The sequence below is a fragment of the Cyclopterus lumpus genome, chromosome 18 (genome assembly GCF_009769545.1).
Source record: "Cyclopterus lumpus isolate fCycLum1 chromosome 18, fCycLum1.pri, whole genome shotgun sequence".
Lineage (NCBI taxonomy): Eukaryota > Metazoa > Chordata > Actinopteri > Perciformes > Cyclopteridae > Cyclopterus > Cyclopterus lumpus.
The window spans coordinates 8,285,032-8,306,290 of NC_046983.1; the positions used below are offsets into that span (position 1 = coordinate 8,285,032).

The 21,259-nt window shown below is 44.6% G+C and overlaps 2 protein-coding genes across 6 annotated transcripts; one reads left to right on the forward strand and one right to left on the reverse strand.

Moving 5' to 3' along the window:
* Window positions 1–4,914: 4,914 nt before the first annotated feature.
* Window positions 4,915–7,285, forward strand: LOC117747686. 3 transcript variants are annotated; one of them, XM_034557076.1, is made up of 4 exons: window positions 4,915–5,117; window positions 5,194–5,314; window positions 5,394–5,482; window positions 6,234–7,285. In XM_034557076.1, exons 1-4 carry the CDS (start codon window positions 5,097–5,099, stop codon window positions 7,050–7,052), a joined length of 1,050 nt encoding a protein of 349 aa, XP_034412967.1. In that variant the 5' UTR covers window positions 4,915–5,096; the 3' UTR covers window positions 7,053–7,285. The 3 variants fall into 3 exon arrangements, with proteins under 3 accessions (XP_034412967.1, XP_034412969.1, XP_034412968.1); XM_034557078.1 differs by lacking the exon at window positions 5,394–5,482; XM_034557077.1 differs by lacking the exon at window positions 5,394–5,482 and having other exon boundaries at window positions 5,021–5,314.
* Window positions 7,286–20,498, reverse strand: si:dkey-38p12.3 (rho guanine nucleotide exchange factor 15). Of its 3 annotated transcripts, none has more exons than XM_034557075.1 (16): window positions 20,208–20,498; window positions 16,432–16,971; window positions 13,756–14,742; window positions 13,596–13,647; window positions 13,168–13,235; window positions 12,793–13,055; window positions 12,196–12,356; window positions 11,816–11,968; window positions 11,433–11,562; window positions 10,577–10,651; window positions 10,174–10,266; window positions 9,891–10,045; window positions 9,183–9,350; window positions 8,970–9,055; window positions 8,767–8,871; window positions 7,286–8,297 (listed from the first exon to the last, which is right to left on the reverse strand). In XM_034557075.1, the coding sequence occupies exons 2-16, from the start codon at window positions 16,865–16,867 to the stop codon at window positions 8,128–8,130; spliced, it is 3,102 nt and encodes a 1,033-aa protein (XP_034412966.1). In that variant the 5' UTR covers window positions 16,868–16,971; window positions 20,208–20,498; the 3' UTR covers window positions 7,286–8,127. The 3 variants fall into 3 exon arrangements, with proteins under 3 accessions (XP_034412966.1, XP_034412964.1, XP_034412965.1); XM_034557073.1 differs by having other exon boundaries at window positions 13,596–13,650; XM_034557074.1 differs by lacking the exon at window positions 20,208–20,498 and adding an exon at window positions 17,959–18,225 and having other exon boundaries at window positions 13,596–13,650.
* Window positions 20,499–21,259: the final 761 nt, after the last annotated feature.

A 21,259-nucleotide genomic window follows, 5' to 3' on the forward strand; every position in this document is an offset into this window, starting at 1 on the left:
AGATGGGCGGGTTCCTGGTGAAGGCAGAGACGGACTACCTGACCGTGGAGATCCCCCTTCACAGCGCCGGCATGAACTTTGTGGTGATCAATCATATAGTTTTTCAGCCGATGTAACATTTGCAGTGTCTGTCGGGGATGATTCAGTTGTTGCTTTGCATTATCTTTGGGAAGACTTTATAGTTTACCTTATGCTCCGGTAACTTTCAGAGTCACAGAAAGATTGTTAGCAGATGCTTGTTTTTAACTTAATTAAGGTTTCAAACACGCGCTCTTAGTTTCTTAAAAACATCCTAATACGAAGAGAGGATTTAAATACATCGTGGATCTTGTTTACAGTGTAATCCACTTTACAAGAATCCTGCTGTCACTCCATCATATTGCTGCTGTAAACATTCCCATTTGCTCCTTTTCTTTCCCCGTGCAGGATCTGACATTGCGGGGTCTGGTCTCTGGAGTGGAAGTGTCTGTTGTGGACGCAGAGTCTCTGACAGTGAAGGACACTCTAGTCCATAAATGCACCTTTGCTGTTGTAGAACTACTTGGTACAAACCACAAATTCAAACTGAAGCATAAACATTTTAGTTTTTAGTTTTGAATAAACTTGACACTCGCAGTGTTTCTCTGACAGTATGTTTGCCAGAAGGGAGGATGGTGGCAATAGTGGACACCACCCACACCATCCCGCCCACTAAGCCCAGCCGGACCACTCTATTGGACCACAGCTGTGTTCCCTTGGAGACGGACAGTGCCAGAGCCCTGTTCAACTTCAGCCTGGACTCCTGCGGGACGACTGTAACGGTGAGATGCCTTTTTAATTAATAGAAATCCACATGTGCGTTTTTTTCTGATCTCCTCATATTTCCTCAGACTGAGGGAAATGTCCTTGTTTATGAAAACCAGATCAGTTACCCTCAAGATTTTCTGCCTTTGGATGATCCTCTCATACACAGAGATTCTCCGTACAGGTGAGAAACGTACATACTGAACTCGGTCTGTCTTCAAACGATGGCGCTGATGTAAGTCTCGTCTGTATTAGGCTGACAATTCAGTGTCGTTACCCAGCCAACCAGAGTAGTGCTTTCGCTATCAGGCACCCTTTGAACTCCTCTCTGGACCTTTCCACCATACCAGTCAGACGCAAAAGCAGGGAAGCTGCAAACACAGGTGTGTGTCTGTAAAACTGAGACTTTAGTTTTTTTTTTTAAGATACTAGTCAACCTGCGACTCATATTTATTATGTAAATGTTTGCTTTGTTCTCCAATCAGGCCAAAGGAAATTGAGAGTGCATTTGGAGGAACAGCAGAACCTAAATCTAGGTAGTGAAGATGTAATTAAATCATTAAAACTGTGCTTAATGTTCTACCCAAATCTGCTTTCTATTGAAACTTAAGTCCTATAATTTACTGTCATTAAAGTTGGTGTAACAAACTCAATGTTTAACCTCTTGTATCTGATCTGGAGTTTCAGTGTGGACCACATGGATGCTTGTCTCCATCCTGCTGCTACTGATGCTCATGCTCATGGGTTTCTTAATACATGACTTGTGAATTTAAATAAATGAACACCGTTTTGTTTTAAATTTTTATTGGGTCTTTGTTGTAAGTTATTTAATGTATTTTCTCTGTTGTGTTTATCCTGACAAGATATGAGAAAACCAAGGAAAAGACAGTCTCTTTGTAAAGATGTAATCCATTCTGTGATTGTTAATGTATTCATTACATGGTATATAACACTGACTTTGCCTCCATCAATTACCGACTACTGGAAAAACTATTGGTGCTTTTTAAAAGGTTCAACTACCAGGGCCACAGTGTTAAGAAGGTAAAGCAGACAAGCCTTAACCTCATTAAGAGTAACAGACCTTTTTGATGTCATCGCAGGTTGAATTAATAACATGGATCTACGGTAAGCTGCGGGACATGAACTTGATTGCTTAAGAGATACACATGTAGGCCACCTGAAGGCCTCTGGTTGGTGACTTCTGTTTCACATGTAGGCTAGCTATAGACACCGCCAACACATCAATGGCTAGGACTTTTGCCTGGAGTAAGCAAGATAAGTTGATTTTACATTTCTGAAATACATGTTTTGGTCTTAGCACCTTGCGCCCATCCGTGTGGGCAACTGCAGAAATGCGATTATACTCCCAATGGTAAAAGGGTTTTAAGCCAACGATAGCAAACATGTTGACACTTTGTTTATACAGGAGTTCTTATATGGTGTGTCGTGATTGTTGCTTCATGATAGCTGTTCTCTCCTTCACTGGTAACAAGCCTCACTTTGAGGCTGTCAAGTCCTGCATAGCTTTGGGGGTGTGGGCTCTAGTTGAGTGGTCACTCTTGAGCAACATTGGCTTTTAAAGCCCATGTCTTGAGTCAGTTCTGACTGGTTTAAATGTGGCTATATTTTAGATCACTTAAACCTGGTCAGGTCAGTCTTAAGAATTAACTCAATAAATGGGGTTGAAGAGCAACTGTAGCTCAAGATTAAGCACTCAACTAGAGCCCACATCTGCTGTACCTCATGAAGCTACGTAGGCCTAAACAGCCTCAAAGAGAAGGTGTGCTATCATGAAGTATCGATCACGGCGTGAAGAGCTCCTGCATGAAGAAAGTGTCAAAATGGTTTACAATTATTGCTGTCCGATAGCCATTTAAAAGATTTTGCATTTGCCCACACAGACAGGAGCAAGGTCAGGCTAAGACAAAAAACATATAGTGCAAACAAATTGAAAAAGATGCCAACCAGCAGCTTGTAAATGACCCTTGAAAGTCACATAGTCACTGATACGGTGGCAGTGGCTAAAGCTCACCTAGCTACTTAAATAAAAACCCTGCTGAAGGGAAGCACCAGCTTTTATAAGTCGGTTTATTCACCAACCAGAGGCCTTCAGGCGTTACAACCACATGTGTATCTCGTTAGCAATCAAGCTCACTTCCAATCAGTTGAGGTTAGAGTTGCCTTTCAGCCTCGTGCGTGAGGAAACTTATAAAAGTTGATGCAAAAGACACGTGAAGCCACTGTGGAACCAAAGCAAGTGGTTCACTTTAGCGGGTGTTAGTTGGCGGGTGTAGTTTGCTAGCAGCTACGATAGCTTTAGACACTGCAAACACATCAGTGGCTATGGCCTTTTGGTTCTGCCTTAGGTAAGTATATATTTGTGTGGCAGCCAACAGTCTATGAAGCTATATTTTTGCAGGAGACTCATGCTTTTGTCTTGCAGTTTTTCCTTACTCTTTGTGGTCAACTGCACAATGTTCTGGCAACCCCAAAGGTAACTCATATTTGGCTGATTGATCTACAATAATGAATAGAATCTCCATATGCTGACCTTTCCTTGTTCGTGCACTAAGGAGCTCTTCATATGGAGTGTCGTGATCGCTACTTCACGATATCTGTTTTCTCCTTCGCTGGGAAGGATCCTCACTTTGAGGCTGCTGGTAAGTGCATAGCTTCCTCATGCCATCACGATCTGAAACAGGGGCAAGCGTGCTGTGAGAAGAAATGAAGTATTTTAGGAAATTATAGCCCACCCTATTCCACATGAATGGTGCATGTTCAACCAGCGCTTAAATGATGCAATCATCTTTGTCGCCTCAATTCAAATTCCAGCATTGAAAAGTTCCCCCAATACCTTTTTTTTTCTTTTTTCTCTAGTGTGTTCAACTGATGGGAGGATGACTGTGGTGGCTGACTTGTCTCTGGCCATCCCAAGTGGAGGAGTTCCTGCAAGGTTCAACCTGGTCGACAAACACTGAACCCAATGAGATGGACGGCTCCAGGGCTTTGTTCTCTTTATACTGAACAGCTGTGAATCCACCATCCAGGTACTGCTGTGAGTTTAAAACTATTGTTGCCTTTAGACCGAACGGATGACTAATCTAAATCTCAATGTGTCACTATTTGCATCTTTTAGCTCAACAAATGTGATTTATCAAAATGAGATTTTCTATAGCAGTGAGACGTACCTCGGTTTGAGTAAGGTAGTGTTTGATGATGCTACTGAGGGGTATGTAACGCAATGTTAAAATGATAGATTAAATGCAGTACAGCACAAGAGGGGCATTTAATGTTCTTTCTTGCAGGGTGATGATAGTGTACATATCCTCTGGCTGGTCTTCATCGCCTCTTCTCAGTGTTTAGGTTTGAGTCTGACACAGCTGTTGTCGGCAGCATCATCCACACTACACGGCCCCCGGCAGGTACAGTAGTTTGTTCACTTGTCCGGGACATGATCCGTTATCGCTTATCGTCGTATTGGATTTGTGGTATTTCTCATCTTTCTGAGTTGTAGGTCTGCAGAGTCCCACCATCAAGCCCACTGCAACGCCTAAAACCCCACCTGCTAGTCGACCCGTCGTATATGTGCCGGCCATCCACCATCAAAATGTATAGATTTCCAAATTTTGCCGGTGTTCTGAGAAACATAACATTTAAAACCTGTATTTATGAGCTATGGTCTCATTTTGTTAAATTTCTCTTGACATATCTTCACAGAGCACAACGATTCTCTAATATTAGAGGAAATCCTGGCCTATTTTGACGGAAGTGATTTATTTTTTTTCAATAGAAAATTTGTAATTTGATAAAGCGGTTGTCTATTAAATACGTGTCCAACCTCTACTACACAGACATGCATTTAGACACAGGAAGTTAAAGACTAATATGAAAAACAACAGTTGTAAGGAGTATTGATTTGGGTGAAAGAAGAATAACGCTGGATAGTGAGGTAGATTTGTACTGAACACATTAGCTCATGTAGTAAATACAAACATGGATACTGATATACACATATTTTTAGGACATATCTGGTCATAAACTTCGATGGTATTTTAGTTTGGACTGTCATTTAAAAAGGTACTTTTTTGGGCACTTAACAAAGCTGACCTGTCATGTATGTATGTATGTATGTATGTGGGTTTATATTGAATTTAAGATGCAAACCAGTCAAAAGAACGGAGTCAACCAGCAGGGGGCGCTTGCAGTCACACCACCGGCTGTTTGTTTATGACTTTACTTTCTTTTGACACAACACGTGAGTAAGACGACTCTTCACCGTCTTAACGCTACAAAACTGAGCAGAAAAGCCCACCATGAACGCCGACGGACGCAATGTGAGTTTTCCGTCACGCGACATTCAACTCCGTAAGAGGACACGCGTTGTAACCGCGTCCCCATGTTTCTCCCCAGAGGTCTCGGCGGCCCACGCTGCCGCCTCTGTCCAACCGGACCCTGCGCCACCCCTCCTTCCTGCCCATGTTCATGGCTGCGGGCGTTGCACACCATCTCACCGACTGTCGCAACCAAACGGGTGAGTCCGGTTTTTACCCACTTTGGTTTTTAAAAAATGAAAAAAAACCGTTGTCAAGCTGACTAGTCTTCCCCTCCAGTGCTCCCCATCATCCCAGCAGAGTTCTTCTACACTGACCCCACCATGAGCTGTGGGCAGAGGGTCCCCAACATAGTGAGTAGGCTGCAGGTAAGTCTGAGCACTGGTCTCCATGAGCCTCATTCACATGAGACAAGTCCCTGGAAGACAACAATATGATAAACTAAAAAAAAAAAAAAATTATTTTACACAAAATGTAATGTGGACTTGACAGAGGCCCAGTTAAATCTGGGCCTCTATCAAGTCCAGGAGAATCCAGGTTGGACGTATGGGCAATTTATTGCAAAGAAATGGGGAAAAACTAGTGTATTTACACGTTTGCAATCAAACGTAATATAAAATACAGGCATGTGAGACTGTTGAGATGAGGGGGTTCAGCCTGGCCTCTGCTCTTTGGGTGGTGGTGCTAGAGGGTAATGTTTATTGAAGGGCTCAGACAGAAGATGACATTTAATAAGTTTGGCTCAGTCCTGTCAGACTAGACCGAAGAGACTGACCAGGGGGCGGCAAGGAAATTGAGACCACGGGCAAAGGAGGAGGCAGTTTGTTTTGACAGTGAAAGCTGTTCATGTCAGGAAATGCGATCCGTATTTTGTGAAAGCACCAGACATTCACACAATAATTTGACAGGAAAGCACAAAACGGACATAGGATTGCAACAAGCTATAAAAAAACTAAAGTATTCCTGTTCGTAGTTGTCACATACTAGAGATGTTCAAGCTTTTAATGTTCGTAATATGGAAACTTAAGACATAATTCGTAATTAGGCTTCAATTGTGTCTGTTTTTTTAATTAAAACCTGTATTAAAACTCTTTCCGCTCATCTCTCTCGCGCCGTCAGGTTTTAGATTGCTTCCACCTAAACACTCCGACACCAGTCATGTCCGCCCGCCCAGCTCCACCAACCTGTCCCGACCCATTCAGATCAGGACCATACCCCACCAGGGATCTGGGCAGCCTCACCTTGAAAGTAAATACACTCCACCTTCCGGTACAGCCAAGACGGGTTGTGCTCCAGCTTACCCAGGAGGAGGACCAGGCTGTTACCAATCTCCTGAAACTGCACCACCAAGAAGAGCCTTTGCATTGGGGCTCAGCTGAGGGAGTCGAGCCCCTTTGTAAGGATGTGCCGTGTGCAGAAGAGTCCAGTTTGCAAAGTCAGTTGCAGCAGGGAAGGCGTTGGTCAGATACAGAGCTAGAGGCAGCTAACACCCTCTTGAGTGGCTTTAGCCTGATGGAGAATGACAACATCTGGGGCCAAAACCACTGTAAATCTGTAGCAATACCTCCTGATCCTCTGCTGTACCGGCATCCTGAGGATCCATCAACAAACACTGAAACCCAACACAGATCGGATTATTTTCCTGCATCAATAACTGCTGATTGTGCCCAAAACGATGTTGTCTACATCGGCTTTAGTTGTGCCAGGGAATACGGAGGACGCGGCTGGGGGGATTTGGAGTTTGTGGAGGTAAAGAATGCTGATGTTCACCTGCCTGTCTGTGAGTCTTCGCTGTCCTCTGACTCGAAGACAAACAGGGGATCAAGCGCCGCCGGAGGTCTTTCGGAGGTGAAGTGGGCGCTCTCAGATTTGGAGGGAGATGCTGTGCGTATGCTCCTGAGCCTCGGAGACACGGGGGCGTTGGCCATTGTGCAGTGACTGTTTTAAACCTGAGGGTCTTGTCCCTGTAAGGGACTTTACCACCGCTCTCATTATGGAAACCACTAGTTGAGGGTTCTTTGCACTGGTAGCTCATAAGTCTTTGACTTTGATAGACACCAAAACACTTTAATTTTCTAGAATGAGAATCTCCCTTTTCGTATTGCACATTTGCCTTGTAATTTTCATACTACCGTACCAGTGTTCAATAAAAATCAACCGTTGAGACTCTATTTTAAAAGACACATATTTTTAATAAAATCACAACTACTGTTTTTGAAGGAGAGGATGTCCCTCGCTCGTTATTTACAACATATTGTACATGTACAGCACATCTATCAACAAATAATATCCATGTCTTTACTGACCAGCTGCAAGGGGGCACTACAGTATTAATCCATAATGGCTACTGACACGAGCTAAAAAGATGTTGGACAGCGGCCGGGCAGCTCGGCCCATATTTACACGCGTTCAAAGCTCTTGTGCTCGATACGATCCAGAGAGACGTCCTGGTGTGTAGTTCAGTGTTTTGAGATTGTTCAAAGGCACTTCCTGATTACATTTGTTTTATTTTTTTAAAGGTGTGGTGAGAGAAATTACTTTACCGATGAAGTTCACAAAGAATGTGTGATCCTGTGTTCCGGCTCACACATTGAACGTGTGCGAGCAGGCGACTAAGATACAAGAGGCGTGGAACACCCAACTCTTTTCTTTGCAGCAGATCTGATATTTATACGTTCTGAACACTGCTATCGCGACAATGGCGTTTCATAGCCGGTGATGAAGGGCTACATGCTCACAAGTAGAGGGCTATGTTACTGAATGGATGCATGCACATTCCCATCGTCTCTCTCGGTCGTAAATAATCAACCTCAAACTCCCACGCGCCACACTTGTGTACTCCAGTCGTATAAATAATAATGATTATTGTTATGTCACCCTTCTCTTATCTTTCATTTCCTCGTTGTAAACAGACACTTCAACTAATAATCTTTGTACAAACTTCACGTTTGGAGAGTTTGCATCCATCCGTACAGCGTCCTATTAAACTATAATAATGTAAACATCCTTGATCCTACTGCAGGGTGTTGGCCTTGCCGGTGGTGACCAGGCTTGCAGCCTGCATGACTCTGTAGCGCTCTCGGAGGTTCCGCCGCCTCACGTGCTCGTTGGTGATCTCTATGACGTTGGCTGCGGGGAACCAGCCCTTCTGGCCGTCGGCCAGGCGGATGCCTTCATAGCAGCCTGAGAGAAAAGAGGGAAGTGGGAGGGGAGGGGAGGGGATGGGAACAAACGAGGGAAGATTGGAGGTTTCTGTATCGTTCATGCAAGGAAGTCAAAAACAAAATCAAGAAACTGCGACGGCGAGAAGGTTGAGGAATGAGGCAGTCATGAGGATCGGGGGTGTATAAACGAGCAGAGTCAAAGGAAAGTGCAAGTTAATGATGTGATTAATGTCATGTCGGCACATTTAAACACATTTAAACCCTTCTTGGTCTGTTTAAATCACTGATAATGCCAAATATGGACAAGTAAATAAAATGATTTGAGAGAAGATTCAAATCAATTTTTGGCACTTCCTCTGTAAAAGAGGAAATGCTTACAATTGTGTATCTGACAATCTCTTCTAATATTTTTGCACGTGTTAACGGCTCTGTGGAAGTCCGATAAGTCAATAAACTCCTCGTTCCGGGTTTCCCCTCCTCGTTCTTACCCTCATTGGTTTTGCGGACGATGTTGACGATCTCAGTGGGCTCCAGGGCGAGCTCGTCTGCCTGCTGGGCGATGTACTGCTCCACGCACTGCACCTGAGGACAATCTGACACACACACACACACACACACACACACAATAAACTATGGCCATGAAACACACACAAACATGTCCTGTAGTTTCAATGTGTGTGTGTGTCCTCACCCCAATCCTCATAAATCACTTCTTCTTCATCTCTGTCTGGGTTGGTCGGGTTGGGGAAAGCCGCCATCCACCTGTGCATGTCTGACCTGTTCACAGAAACACAGCTCACTATGAAAGAGGTCAAAACCCTGAGACCCTGAGACCCCCCCCGAGACATTCCTGGAGCAACTTGGGTCAGTTTGTGCCGTTTGTGCCTCACACACAGCTACTCACTGGGAAGGAGCTTTGAGCAGCCGCTCCATCATGCGCCCCTGGTGGTTTTCCAGCAGCGTGAGGTTGAAGCAGTGCTCCAAGGCGCCGACGCTGCCCCCGCCTTCATCTGTTGACTGCACCTGCACCAGAGAGCGGTGGGCGTGGTCGAGCACCACGAAGCGCTCGGCACTGTTAAAGAAACAGAAGGACTTAGAAGGAGAAATCATGTGCAGTGATGAATACTGAAACAAGTATGCATGTATGTAAATCGCGTCTGCCATCTATGTGGCAATGACGGTATATTCTAAATCTCTTTCAACAATACTTCCTGCTACATTTGAGGAAGTTCAGACTACATTTACTTGTGGAGAGTCACTGTGAAAGAGTCACTTTTGCGGTCGGTTGTCATGCTCGTATTGACAATGCTGAAAATATGTACAGTTGCTCTCTGTTCACCATCTTAGCGGAGCGTGTTAGCGCGCTACCATTTGATAATCAACCAACTCAAAATGTGGCCTGACGGCTAGAGGAAAAGTCAGAGGGTCACATGTTAGGATTCATCCTCTCTGCACATTGGATGTCTGTAGATCATTTCTCGCCAATCAATCAAATAGTTGTCGAGTTATTTGTGGATTGACACACCCAAGACAAACTCATTGCCATCCCTCGAGCCACGTCACGAGCGTTTGTTTCTTATTGGTGTTTAAAATCGATCAGCTCTGCCCTCACCCTTTCTTGGCAGCGATGATGAGCAGATCATTGAAGAGGAAGAGGTAGATGGGGTTGAACTTTGACCTTTTGTTGAAGATAGTTCCTCCTTTGGACATTTCCTGCAGCTCCCCTTTCTTCTCCAAGTATCGTGTCTGGGAGATGATCGGGACGGCCTGGAGGAGACGCAAAAGTAGGCACACGTTGCCGTTTTTTCAAAATAAATGTCCGAGGGAGCTCAAATGCAACAGAAATACTGACAAATAAAACTTGTGCACACGTTTCTTGTGTGTGTGCTTCATACCTTGAGCTTGTCAAACTCCAGTGTTTGAGAGACATGGTATAGCTCCTCCATCTGTCGCATCTTTCCCACCTGTGTGTTACACTCCTCGATGATCTGTGGGGGTGATGAAAAAGACGAGATCATAAAATAACACAAGGTGTAATGTTCTTTCCACACTGACAAACCTTCCCTTCTGCTGACGTTCTATAGAACTGGCTGCATCTCATTGGGAGTATCGGGTTCACTCCTTTGACAAATGTCTCCCTGTTTGAGCAAACTATATCGCACTACCCTTGGCGGCGCGTATGATTCAGTGCCACCGCGGAGCTCTTTCAATAGGAGCTCCTTCACTCAGACAATGGCTGACATCAAATATCCAGAGGCATGCGAAGCACTCTGGAGTCTTGGGGCGAGGGGCGTTTACCTTGGACACCGAAGTCAAAGCCTTGGAGGCCGTCTGCTCCTCTTTCGTCTTCTCCTTTGTTCTCTTCAGGATGTTCTGAAACGACAAACAACAACTCTCTGTTTCTGCAACGGACAAACGGCATCAACAGGATACTTTTGACAAAGTCGTAAGGTGGAAGCTGGGTTTTTGTTTGCGTGTTTGCTCATCGGTCAAGGCAGTGGGAAGATTACGCTGCCATGAGAGCGTTCCACGAAGCAACACACCGTGATGGGCTCAAGGCTACGACCTTTCAGTGGCTGGTAGCAGGAAAAGAGAAGGGTCAGTAATCCAGAATTAATTCTGTAAAGGCCATCGAGGAAATTATGTAAAGGTTATGAAGGCCTGCTGATGCTGCTGGTTATTTATTTTTGGGGAGTTTTTCCTGATCCGATGTGAGGTCCTGGGACAGGGATGTCGTATGTACAGATTGTAAAGCCCTCTGAGGCAAATTTGTAATTTGTGATATTGGGCTATACAAAATAAACTGAATTGAATTGAAGGTCGACTGCATTGTAGTTCCGTACCTGTGGCACGACCGTAACCATAACCGTCTGAGCTTCTTCCTAACTGACCCACGACCATGACAAGATTTAAGTAGACATTTAAGTCCCAATCTGATTATTTTATTATTTCTACATTATTAAGATCCAATCGGGAAGCGAGGAATTTCCTTTTTAAATAATCACTAGTTTAGAGTCAGTGTGCAGTAATGACTTTGCACCTACAACGTCTCTCCCTCGTTGTTCAGTCTGGAGACAAACTCAAATATTAATTATTAATTAAAAAAAAGATGTTAAAAACAGCATTTAATGAGTGCTCCCGTGACGTCGCTCACCTCAAGGAGCATTTTGATGCGCGTTATTCGCTGGAAGGGCAGCAGCAAGAAGGACATGAAGGGCAGCCGCTGGCATTGAGGCGACTCTTGGAGACGAGCGATGACCGTCGCAAACTGCGCGTTGTTCTTCCTGTCGACAAACATGGATGCACACGTGAAAGGTAATGCAATGCGGCTCCGTTACAGCAACAGCAACGGGGGGAGAAAAGTATCAAAGGAGAATAAAAACAACATTAGCAATCGACGCTGACTGTGGCATTTAGTTGTGATGACATTTGTGGATGAATACAACACACCAGAGAGGAAGGTTTTCCCAAATGCCATAACAGTTGAAATCAGTAGGGGAAACCCAAATATATATATATTTGTGCAAAATTCCTTACAAGAGCAAGGTGTAGGTCTTATCCTGGTAGATTTGGTTGCGGACGTAGTCGATGTAGGCCGGGAAGTTGTGCTGGGCGTGGTAGTGGATAATGTCACAGATGTCATGGAAGACCAGGTCCTTGAATATGCGATCCTCCAGGTCCTTCAAGAACCTGTCAGACAGCAAAGGTTTCACTAAAGGTTTTTCGATCCGTAAAAAACAACCGGGCAAAGACGAGGCTTTAATTGACTCAGGGAATGACTCTTTACATCTTGGTTTTTCCTCCCTAGCACTTGGCATCGTTGTCCCAAGTGACCTTACGATAGTTCAAGTCATCAATCCCCTTCCTCTTTCCTCTTTCCTTTATCTCCCGTCATCCTTCCTTCCTCCATTTCTCACCTCTCGCTGACCTCTCGGACCCTCAGGATGTTGGAGAACAGGGTTTTCTTGTCCCTGATGATCATCGTCTCCTCCAGCTCCCGGCTGTTCAGGAAGTGTTCGGTCAGAACTCGCAGTGATCGAAGATAAGAGGCCTCGGATGTCAAAACCTCGAACATACTCTGCCAGGGAGAAAGAAAAAAAAACTGTGTGGGAATCTTCGTTACTGTAGGTTTCCTGTAGAAAAGGTTCTCCACCCTGTGAGCCAAAATGTGAGTTTTCTATTTTAGGATGTACATTATCATCATTTAAACTATTCCTTGTCAATGTTATGCATCATTTATCTTTTACTTGCGGTACTTAAAAGGATTTTTTCCTCTTCCTTATGTTGGAAAGTGGCCTGTAAAAGCTTTCATGAACTGGGTATGTAGTGAATCAATATTATATTACAGCGCCGAGTGATACAGTGAGGCGGAGTGGATCTTAATGTATCGAGAAAGAACACCACATTATTATTTTACGATGCGATTTAAAGCTTGATGCTGCATCTCTCATTTCTCTGCTCCTCGCATCATTGATCTCTCCTCAGCCCATTAGCCTCTCCCTCCTCTCCCTCACCTCCTGGTACTTGCACTGGTCGGGGGTGAGCTGCTCCAGCACCCCTCCCTCCCTCACAGACGGGAGGTCCTGCCACAGGGTGCTCTGGCACGCCGCGGGCACGGGGCTGCCCCTCGCCGCTCCATTCCCAGTACCGGTTCCGGTCCGGCGAGCAGTCCAGTCCATGGCGTAGTCCACACTCGTTTTGCTGATGTTGCGACAAACCGTCTGGCGTCGGATCTCCTTGGTGATGACGGTGGCCCGGTAGGTCTGATACATAGGCTCTGGGGGGAAACATTGACATTGTGTTCTGTTACAGGCATTACTGGGACTTTTTCGGTGGCCTGACTCATCTTTGTCCTTTCATGTTTAATTTGTCACAGGTGTCCGTCTTACCATCCTGCAGCCGGGACTCCCAGCTGAACGAAGACACCCTCCTGAGGGAGTCGCTCCTGACTGGACGCCTAAAGCAGGAAGTATGGAAAGAGGAAGGGATCAACAAGGGTGATATGAAACTGTGCAAGCAAAAGTGTTTGGGGACTATTTACAGCTGCGGATGAATACTTATTTGGTGTGCTCGTCAGTTTTTTACGACAGCAGGTGGGTGTATGATTGAAAGTAAACAACAGCGTGCATGGTAATAAAGAAATATCCAGTGCAACAGTGTGGCTCATTGGTTTTGAGTAGTTTTCATACAACAATTAATTCCTAGGTCAGAGAAGAAGAAGCTACTTGTAAATATATTTTTTTTAGTTCAAAACAAAAATAAAAAATATTGTTAGCCTTGTCCTTTTACAAATGGTGAAGTGAGGCTGATAACTCACGGTTCTTCGGCTGAGTCCTCCTTCTCTCCTTCATTCCCTCCATTCTCCTCTCCTTCTGAGGAGACAAGGCCATGGAGTCATCGCTTTTGATCGCACACAAAAATTAACAATTTGTTTGCTCATCTCAGGCAAAAGATAATAACGTTTGTTCGGCACAAACCTTTTTTCTGTGTGAGGGATTGCATCGAGGCACTACTGAGCCTCCTGGGATCCATCTTTGGTGGTGGAAGTGGGGGTCTGTGGGGGCTGGGTGGGGGGGGATTGACGGTCATCTGGGGGCTCAGTCCGCTGGCTGTGGAGCCGCCAGGGGACGAGGGCCGCAAGTTGCGCCACTCCTCCGGCGTGGGCTGGGGCAGGAGGACGCCCCGGTGTACCGGCGTGAGGCTGCGGCTGTCGTGAATCACAGGCATCCTCGGCGGGACGGCGGGCGGCACGTCGTCCGGGCTCGAGATGGAATCCGTGTCCATCTGAAACTCGGATGTTGGGTCCGAGGTGCTGTAGGACAGCTTAGACTGGCGAGCTGGTTTACGCACATTGATATGAGGAATATCCAGTTCCTTACACGCGGTTGTGGACTTTTTCTGGGCGGGGTTGACCACAGGAAGTGTGGCCTCGTAGATATTTTCCTCTTCGCTTTGAGCTGATGAGTAGGGAACGTGTGGTGACTGAGCCCGTTTCGGGGGAACCGGGGGAGACTGAGAGCGAGTGACAGCGAGAGAGGAGAGGACGGAGCGAGGCCCCGGGTCCGAAAGTCTCCTGTGACCGTCGGCGATCAACACATCCAGACACTGGTGGAACTTTGCCTTTTCTTGTTTCAGCACTTCACTTTCATCAATCACAGACATCCTGTCCACCTCATCCCCCGCCTCCCTGTCCCCCTGCCCTCGTGTCACCACCTCTACATCCTCTTCCCAATCCTCCGCGTCCTCCCCCCGGTGCTCTTCCACGTCAGTCTCATCTCCCTCCTCCTCCCACGTGTCATCCATGTCCACGGGCACCCATATTAGTTTCATGCCGGGCCACTGCAGGTGGCACACACAGCTGCAGCTTGGCTCGCAGCTCGGACTGAGAGGCGTGTGGGGCCTGTGCTCCGCCTCCGCTTCACCTCCTCCAATCAGCTGAATCTCCACTTCTTTTCCGTCTGGCGCTGCATCAAAAAAGAAGCAACACAGATTAACAGCTGTGACACGTTTATGAAAATAAAGTTTTTAGTTCCCATTGCAGGAAACATCGAGGTACTTTTTCCTCCAGGCTGTCAGCTAGTGTGACTGAGCTGTTTCCTGTCCACTTATTTCCTACATGTGTATCCCCAGATGGGGCGGCATATTTTCATAGAGAGCTTTTTTTTCTTTCAGCTTCACATTGGCACACGCTGGACTGTCGAGTCAGCAGTTAATCAATATGCAAATACGGCAAGTCTGCAAGTGGGGTCTTCAAATATTCATGGGAAGCTTGGAGCGTTGCATTGGGCAAAGAAATCCAATATTGATAAAAGGAAATGGAGGAAAGAGAGACGAGAGAGAGGATGAAGGTTACATGGGTCACATGAAAGGAAAACAAGATAAAGTTTTTTTTTAAAAAGCCAAACTCAATATCCAACATTTCCATTAGCCAATACAGCTGTCTTATAAACATAGTCAAATAAAGAGGCCCTTTTTTGCCCTTTTCAGACATGTATTTTAAGGTAATTGCATTATATTAAATAAAATGCCATGATTTTAGTTTGTTGTAAACCGTTGCATTAAGCTTTATTGCTCAAACATCACCAGGAGGGCTCAAACGATCAATATATATATGATATCGTTAGTTGCGACCAAAATCTCCAGTAAAAAAAGAAAAAAGTTGGCTTTTGAAACCTCTATTGATCCATTCTGGTGCTATGTGAACGTATCGCCACAGAATCGGATGTCTTTAAAGGGTTCTCGTTGCCGACGGGGAACCAAAACAACGAAGTGAAAGCGCAGTTCGCGTCGCTGGGGAGGAAACACACAAATCTCTATTTACTCAGAGAGCCAATACAAAGTCTTTGGCTTTTTTGTTGAGTCAGGACATGACACATCAAGGGACATTCCTCTGTCAGCGAGCTGTAACTGAACATCTCCTGCACACACACACGCACGCACACACACACACACGTGATCAGCTGACTGAGAGAACCTGTTTATGGCTGTTGGTTCATATTTTGTAAGAGGAACCACACCTGACTGTCTGAGACTTCACATCCAGACCAATTATTTGACTTTCGATTAAATTTTAAAACACATTTGCATGCAATTACAAGTTCATGCACATACACACTTCTTGCTGTCAACTAACAAGTGTCCAATCATGTGAAGTTATTATAACATTTCTCTGTTTTATTCATAAGAGCAACCTCAGAAACTGTCTGTGAAACTCCCGCTACATCACGTGAGAGAGTGAAACACAGTTCATTGTGTCCGCAGAGCAAAAGGTGACTTTGAACCTCTATCAGCTCTGAATGGTAAAGGTTATCTCAGGGAAAAGTGATTTTCAAGAAATCACATGACACAGCTTCCTGATCCATATCCAGTTGGAGGCGTGACATCGGTTTGTGTCACTCCTGCCCTTATGTGGTCCGATAATAAATATTTAAACTTCATTTATTACTTTATTATTATTATCCCAAAGTAAACTCGGTTGACAGCGACCAAGAACAGGTGACGACGACAATCTGCAGTCAGAAACATGAAAATTATGTTTTAAAAGAAAAAAGGAATGTGTGAAATATAATTCAAAAAGTAAAATACTATAATAAAAAGCCGTAGATGAAGCCAAAGACAGAAAGTACCCACGCCTCAAGTAAAATCCACAGTACCTGATCGACCTCCTTCCACACTGATGCCGTCCCCCTCCTCCTCCTCCTCCTCTCCCCCCCTCCCTTTCCGCCTCCGTGCGACGCGGCTCTTCTTCACGGGCAGGGGGGGCGCCTTCTCTCCCCCAATCTGAAGGTGCAGACTGGCGCGGTCCGGTTTGGGCTTGACCGTCGGCGGCCTTTTGAAGCGTTTGATCAACGGTACTTCTGCAGTACCATTGGTGGGTCCGTCCTCCACGTCAGCGGACTCCTTTTTGCTAAACTTGTTCACAATGCTCTTGACATTCCCTCCAGACAGGCTCGCACTGCTGCCTCTGCCTCCCGCGGGAGGGGAGCTGGTTTGTGGTGACGGTTTGGGAGGGATCTCCGGTTTCGGTTTGGCCTCGAGTTTGAGGGGCAGAGGCGACGTGGCCCGCTGGGATGCTTCCTGGACCGACATGACAGCTCGAGTCTTCTCTCTCCCGATGTGTTTGAACTCCCAGCCCTGACCAATCAGAGGTCAGGCTTTAAGGGCAAAGGTCAATCTGCGCATGTCATCGTCACCTGATGAGTAAAGAGAAAGGAAAAGAACGTTTAGGACCAGTTTGACATTATATTAAAAGGTAATGCCTAAAAGCAACTTGTCTGGCATTTCAAGCCTGCATTAGACAGTAGGACGGGATTTGGGGACGACGGAGAGAAAAGGTGGCTGGCCTTCCACCTCTCGGTTAGTGGTTCTCAACCTATTTGGCTTGTGACTCCTTAAAAAAAGGCAACAGCTGAACATTTACACAATCCAATAAACACCACATCAATTCAGTATTTGCGTTACAATCTCAAGATCAGACTTCGGGGCTCTGTGCTACAAAAGCCCCACTGTAAGGCCTCCGAGGACAATGAACTTTGACCCGTGAGAAGCCCACTCCTTACAGGAGATTATCAGGCAATAACATAGCGGGTGAGTCTGTTGACAAAGTGACGCAGGGAAGGGGAATCCAGCTATGACGACAAATAATGGATTTTTCAATCATAAAGCTGCTTAAAACTCTTCTTAAATTGTCATTTATGAATGACTCATAGATGAAAAGCTAGATTTGCAGCTAGCTTCTGGAAACTATTTTTTCAGATTTACAGCCCGGCCCTTTGTGTAAAAGGACAGAGTGAAGCAACAAATGCAAATACCAATTATTCTGGGGTTTGCTGTTAGTTTAATGTGTCATACCTGCTTGGCAAGCAGACTTTATGAACAGCTTTATATGATTCATGACACGCTGTTGTAATTAAATTAATAGTTAACCACTATTTCAATACAGGGGAGGCAGTGCCGACAGCTAGCGAAGGAGTTCAGGTTCTTCCAAGATGGAGGGATTAAAAGACCTGATGCCAGATGAGCGGAAGACAATGGATGGTTGAATGGTAATCTTTTACCTAAGCTACAAAAGCCATCTGAATTATCTTTAATATTCCATGTGTCTGAAGCCTTCACATGAAAGGCCATTTTACAAATATGAAGTGTGTGTTGCCATTCCTTTAAAAACACAGAAAACTCACCACTCGTGACCATTCGACAAAACTGGTAATAAAAAAAGGAAATAACAAACACACACAAATCCACACTCAATCCTTTTAAATGAAAACACAGAAAGTTCCTTATTCAAAGCAGCTCTTGTCATTTAAATGAAGCAGTCAAGAGACACTTCTTTTAGCCTAGACGTGCCTATAAAAAGAAACGGAATGACAATAATGAGAAATGTCAGTTTCCATTATGGGCGACCAAATTGCCATGCTGCAGATTCTTCTCATCGCGTGTGTGTGTGTGTGTGTGTGAGAGAGTGTGTGTGCAACAGCTGATGCAACCCCAAACCAAAAGAGGGTTGGTCATCTTGTGAGTCATCCAGAACGCAGAGCCGAGCTACAGGAGACAACGTTAAACTATTCACTTTGCTCCAGGCTGAAATATCGCAACAACTATTTGCTGGTTTCAGAACAAATGCTGAAACAGATGATGTAAGGAATGAGACCAAAAACACGTGCTGTTGATTGACAGCCACTGGTTTCAGCTACATATTGCGGACAATGTTATATCTTAAAAACTGGAAACATTTGAACACTGTGATGGGCATTTTTGACCTTTTTTTAGTACCTCATTACTGTGAGGGACTTTGTTTATAGTGAAAGATTAGAGGCGGTTCCTTTTATATAAAGTCCTTTCATATGATGCAGCGACCGGACCACACAACAATTTTCGGGAAAATTAATCGAGACTATAGAACCTTAATACCAGCAGGTGTAAACAAAAGCATCACGTTAGGTTTTCACCGCAGCTCACTTAAAGTCAACAACACAGAACCAGTCACTGTGTGTTATTGAGAAAAAGTGCACCAGCTAGTCAGACCAGTTTGGAAGTCAGTGAGCTTATAATAAAAGAAAGACAGACGAGGTTTCACGTTTCAGTCTGACTGGAAAACGTTTCTGGTCAGACAAACAGTGTTGGATCGTTAGAAAATGTTACAGAAGGTTCACTGACAGACGGTTCACTTTTATGACCACGCAGCATCAATCTCAGTTCATCGTCTTCTTCAAAAACTCTTGATTTTGAGTAGTTTTTACTTTTTTTAAATGTTTTTGCAGGAAACAGGACATCGTCAGTGTCTATGTGGCTGTGTGGGTATAATAACGCTCTTTCCAGGTTTCACATTCACTCCAGGGTGACATATAAACCTCAGATATCGGAGGATGTGCACGCTCACAAAGCACTCTTCTACACCGCGGGGATAACACATTCTGAGTGTGTGTTAATGCACTTATGGACCGAGTGAGAGACTTGAGGTTACAATTCCCCCCTGACTTTCTTTCAATCAGCCCCCCACCAGACTTCACTCCTCTTTTGTCTCCTTTTGCTCTATTGACCTGGTTGGTTCAATAGCTCCTCCAGTCTGCTGGACGCTCTCGGGCTGGGTCAGTGGGACAGTCATTCATTCCAGGAAGTTTATTTGTCCTGGTAACTACTACACATATCAGATATGGTGCAACCCCTTAAATCAGAGCAGTTAGGGGACAATCCTTAAGTGCCTGGGTGCCCATTAACACAATGCTCTCTCTCTCTCTCTCTCTCTCTCTCTCTCTTTACAGTATACCATCTGCTCTGGACACTAATGTGTCAGTGCGGTTACAAAATGGGTAGGAGGGCTTTAAGAGAGCTACCATTACAATTTACAATTAATGTGATGTGTATAAGCTCCACGTTGGACAGGAAGAAGGGACGGAAAAGGTGTGTGGAGAAGGAAAACACACACACACACACACACACACACACACACACACACACACACTGGGTGGGAATCCAGGAAAGAGGAATACGCATGCAGTTGCTGTGGTGACAGATAGGCTACAAGAAAACCTTATAGATATGTAAATAAATATGTAAATATCTTTGACTGCGATCAGATTATTATTATAACAAAACGCGTTTTCCCAACATGAAAGTTTCCAGGGCAGCCTATTCATAACTCAACATCAAAGTTTGCCTATCACGGTCTTATTTGTGTCCCTGAATCGCCCAACATATGGCGCATTTTGTAACCTGCATTAACCAAATGGAATATTATATTCAAGGTACTGAACTACTTTAATATATTCTACAGTAGTACCACAAGGCTTGAAATCATTAATATGTCAGCGTGACAACGTCCCCGTAATCGCATACAGCGTCTTCCTTCAGGTGCTTCCAGACTCCAACCCTCCCCCGATAAAGGACCCAAAATGAAGCAATCTCCCATAAAACATGAAGGAAACCTCACCGATGTCACTCGGGCACGTCTTCCACTCAGTCATCCGGCTCTAGTGGTGGCACTCCAACATGGTGAGCTTTGGGCAAGGAGGAAAAAAAAAAATGCTTTTTGCTCGAAATCGGTGCGGCGCGCAGCTGCGTTACTTTAGACGCAACTCGTCTAAGCAGAGAGAGAAGAAGAACAATACTGATAATAAAAAAAGATGAGGTTCCTATTATTTCTCTGACAGCCTGGTTGTGTGAGCACCCATCATCCCACTGTTGTTGTCTCCTTTGTTACCAGCAGCATGTATGAGAGGAGAGGACGGGAGGCAGGAGAGCAGCGACCCCCCTCCCCCCCGCCCCGTGGGCTCCAGCAGATAAGTCACACGTCATGACGAGCAGAGGTTCCTGGAAGAGATTTCAAAATAAAATATTCATTCAATCGGAATTGTTTATTGCCAATGTACGTTACACGTACAAGGAATTTGAGTTGGTGAAAGGTGCATGACAATAAACAAAAACAATAGACACAGTGCAGTAACATGAGATATAATTTTTTTTAAATGGAAAGATATTCAAATTGACAATAGCAATAGTGCTTTACACTAACAAGTGCTTTAAAACAAGTCTATTATCAAAGTGGCAAGTGTATTTTAATAGAAAGGAAAGATGTGCAGGAGTGAGTTGCAGTGACACATTTCCCTGGGGATGTAAGCGGCAGAATGTGTTGAACACTACAAAATGATTATCATCAACACATAATTTATTGGATAGAATACTAAATTAATTTGATTAACTTTGATAAAAAATAAAATGGAGAAATTCAAAGGAAAAAAAGAGGTGACTAATCAATGAATTCAAATCACTTTAATTCATTATTACCCATATTTATTCACACATAGCAATATAATTGTGAATTGTATCCTATATTTTTCATGGGATTCACAATTAACTGACATCCTTACAATTTCAAAAGTTGTGCATCATGCCAAAACATCCTTATTGTCAGTAAATTAACTTTCTTGTCCACCTGCCACTGTGGCTGGTGGATTCCAAAATCTACATATTCTATCTAATCTA

Excerpts from the sequence above, each read along its gene's own strand:
- LOC117747686 (XM_034557076.1), top strand. The coding sequence starts at position 5,097 with ATGAACGCCGACGGACGCAAT. Across the intron at positions 5,118-5,193 it reads TGAACGCCGACGGACGCAAT|AGGTCTCGGCGGCCCACGCT; the intron begins GTGAGTTTTCCG and ends GTTTCTCCCCAG. Across the intron at positions 5,483-6,233 it reads ACATAGTGAGTAGGCTGCAG|GTTTTAGATTGCTTCCACCT; the intron begins GTAAGTCTGAGC and ends TCGCGCCGTCAG.
- si:dkey-38p12.3 (XM_034557073.1), bottom strand. The coding sequence starts at position 16,867 with ATGTCGGTCCAGGAAGCATCCCAGCGGGCCACGTCGCCTCTGCCCCTC. Across the intron at positions 12,357-12,792 it reads ACCAGTGCAAGTACCAGGAG|AGTATGTTCGAGGTTTTGAC; the intron begins GTGAGGGAGAGG and ends TCTCCCTGGCAG. Across the intron at positions 11,563-11,815 it reads AAGACCTACACCTTGCTCTT|GAAGAACAACGCGCAGTTTG; the intron begins GTAAGGAATTTT and ends GTTTGTCGACAG.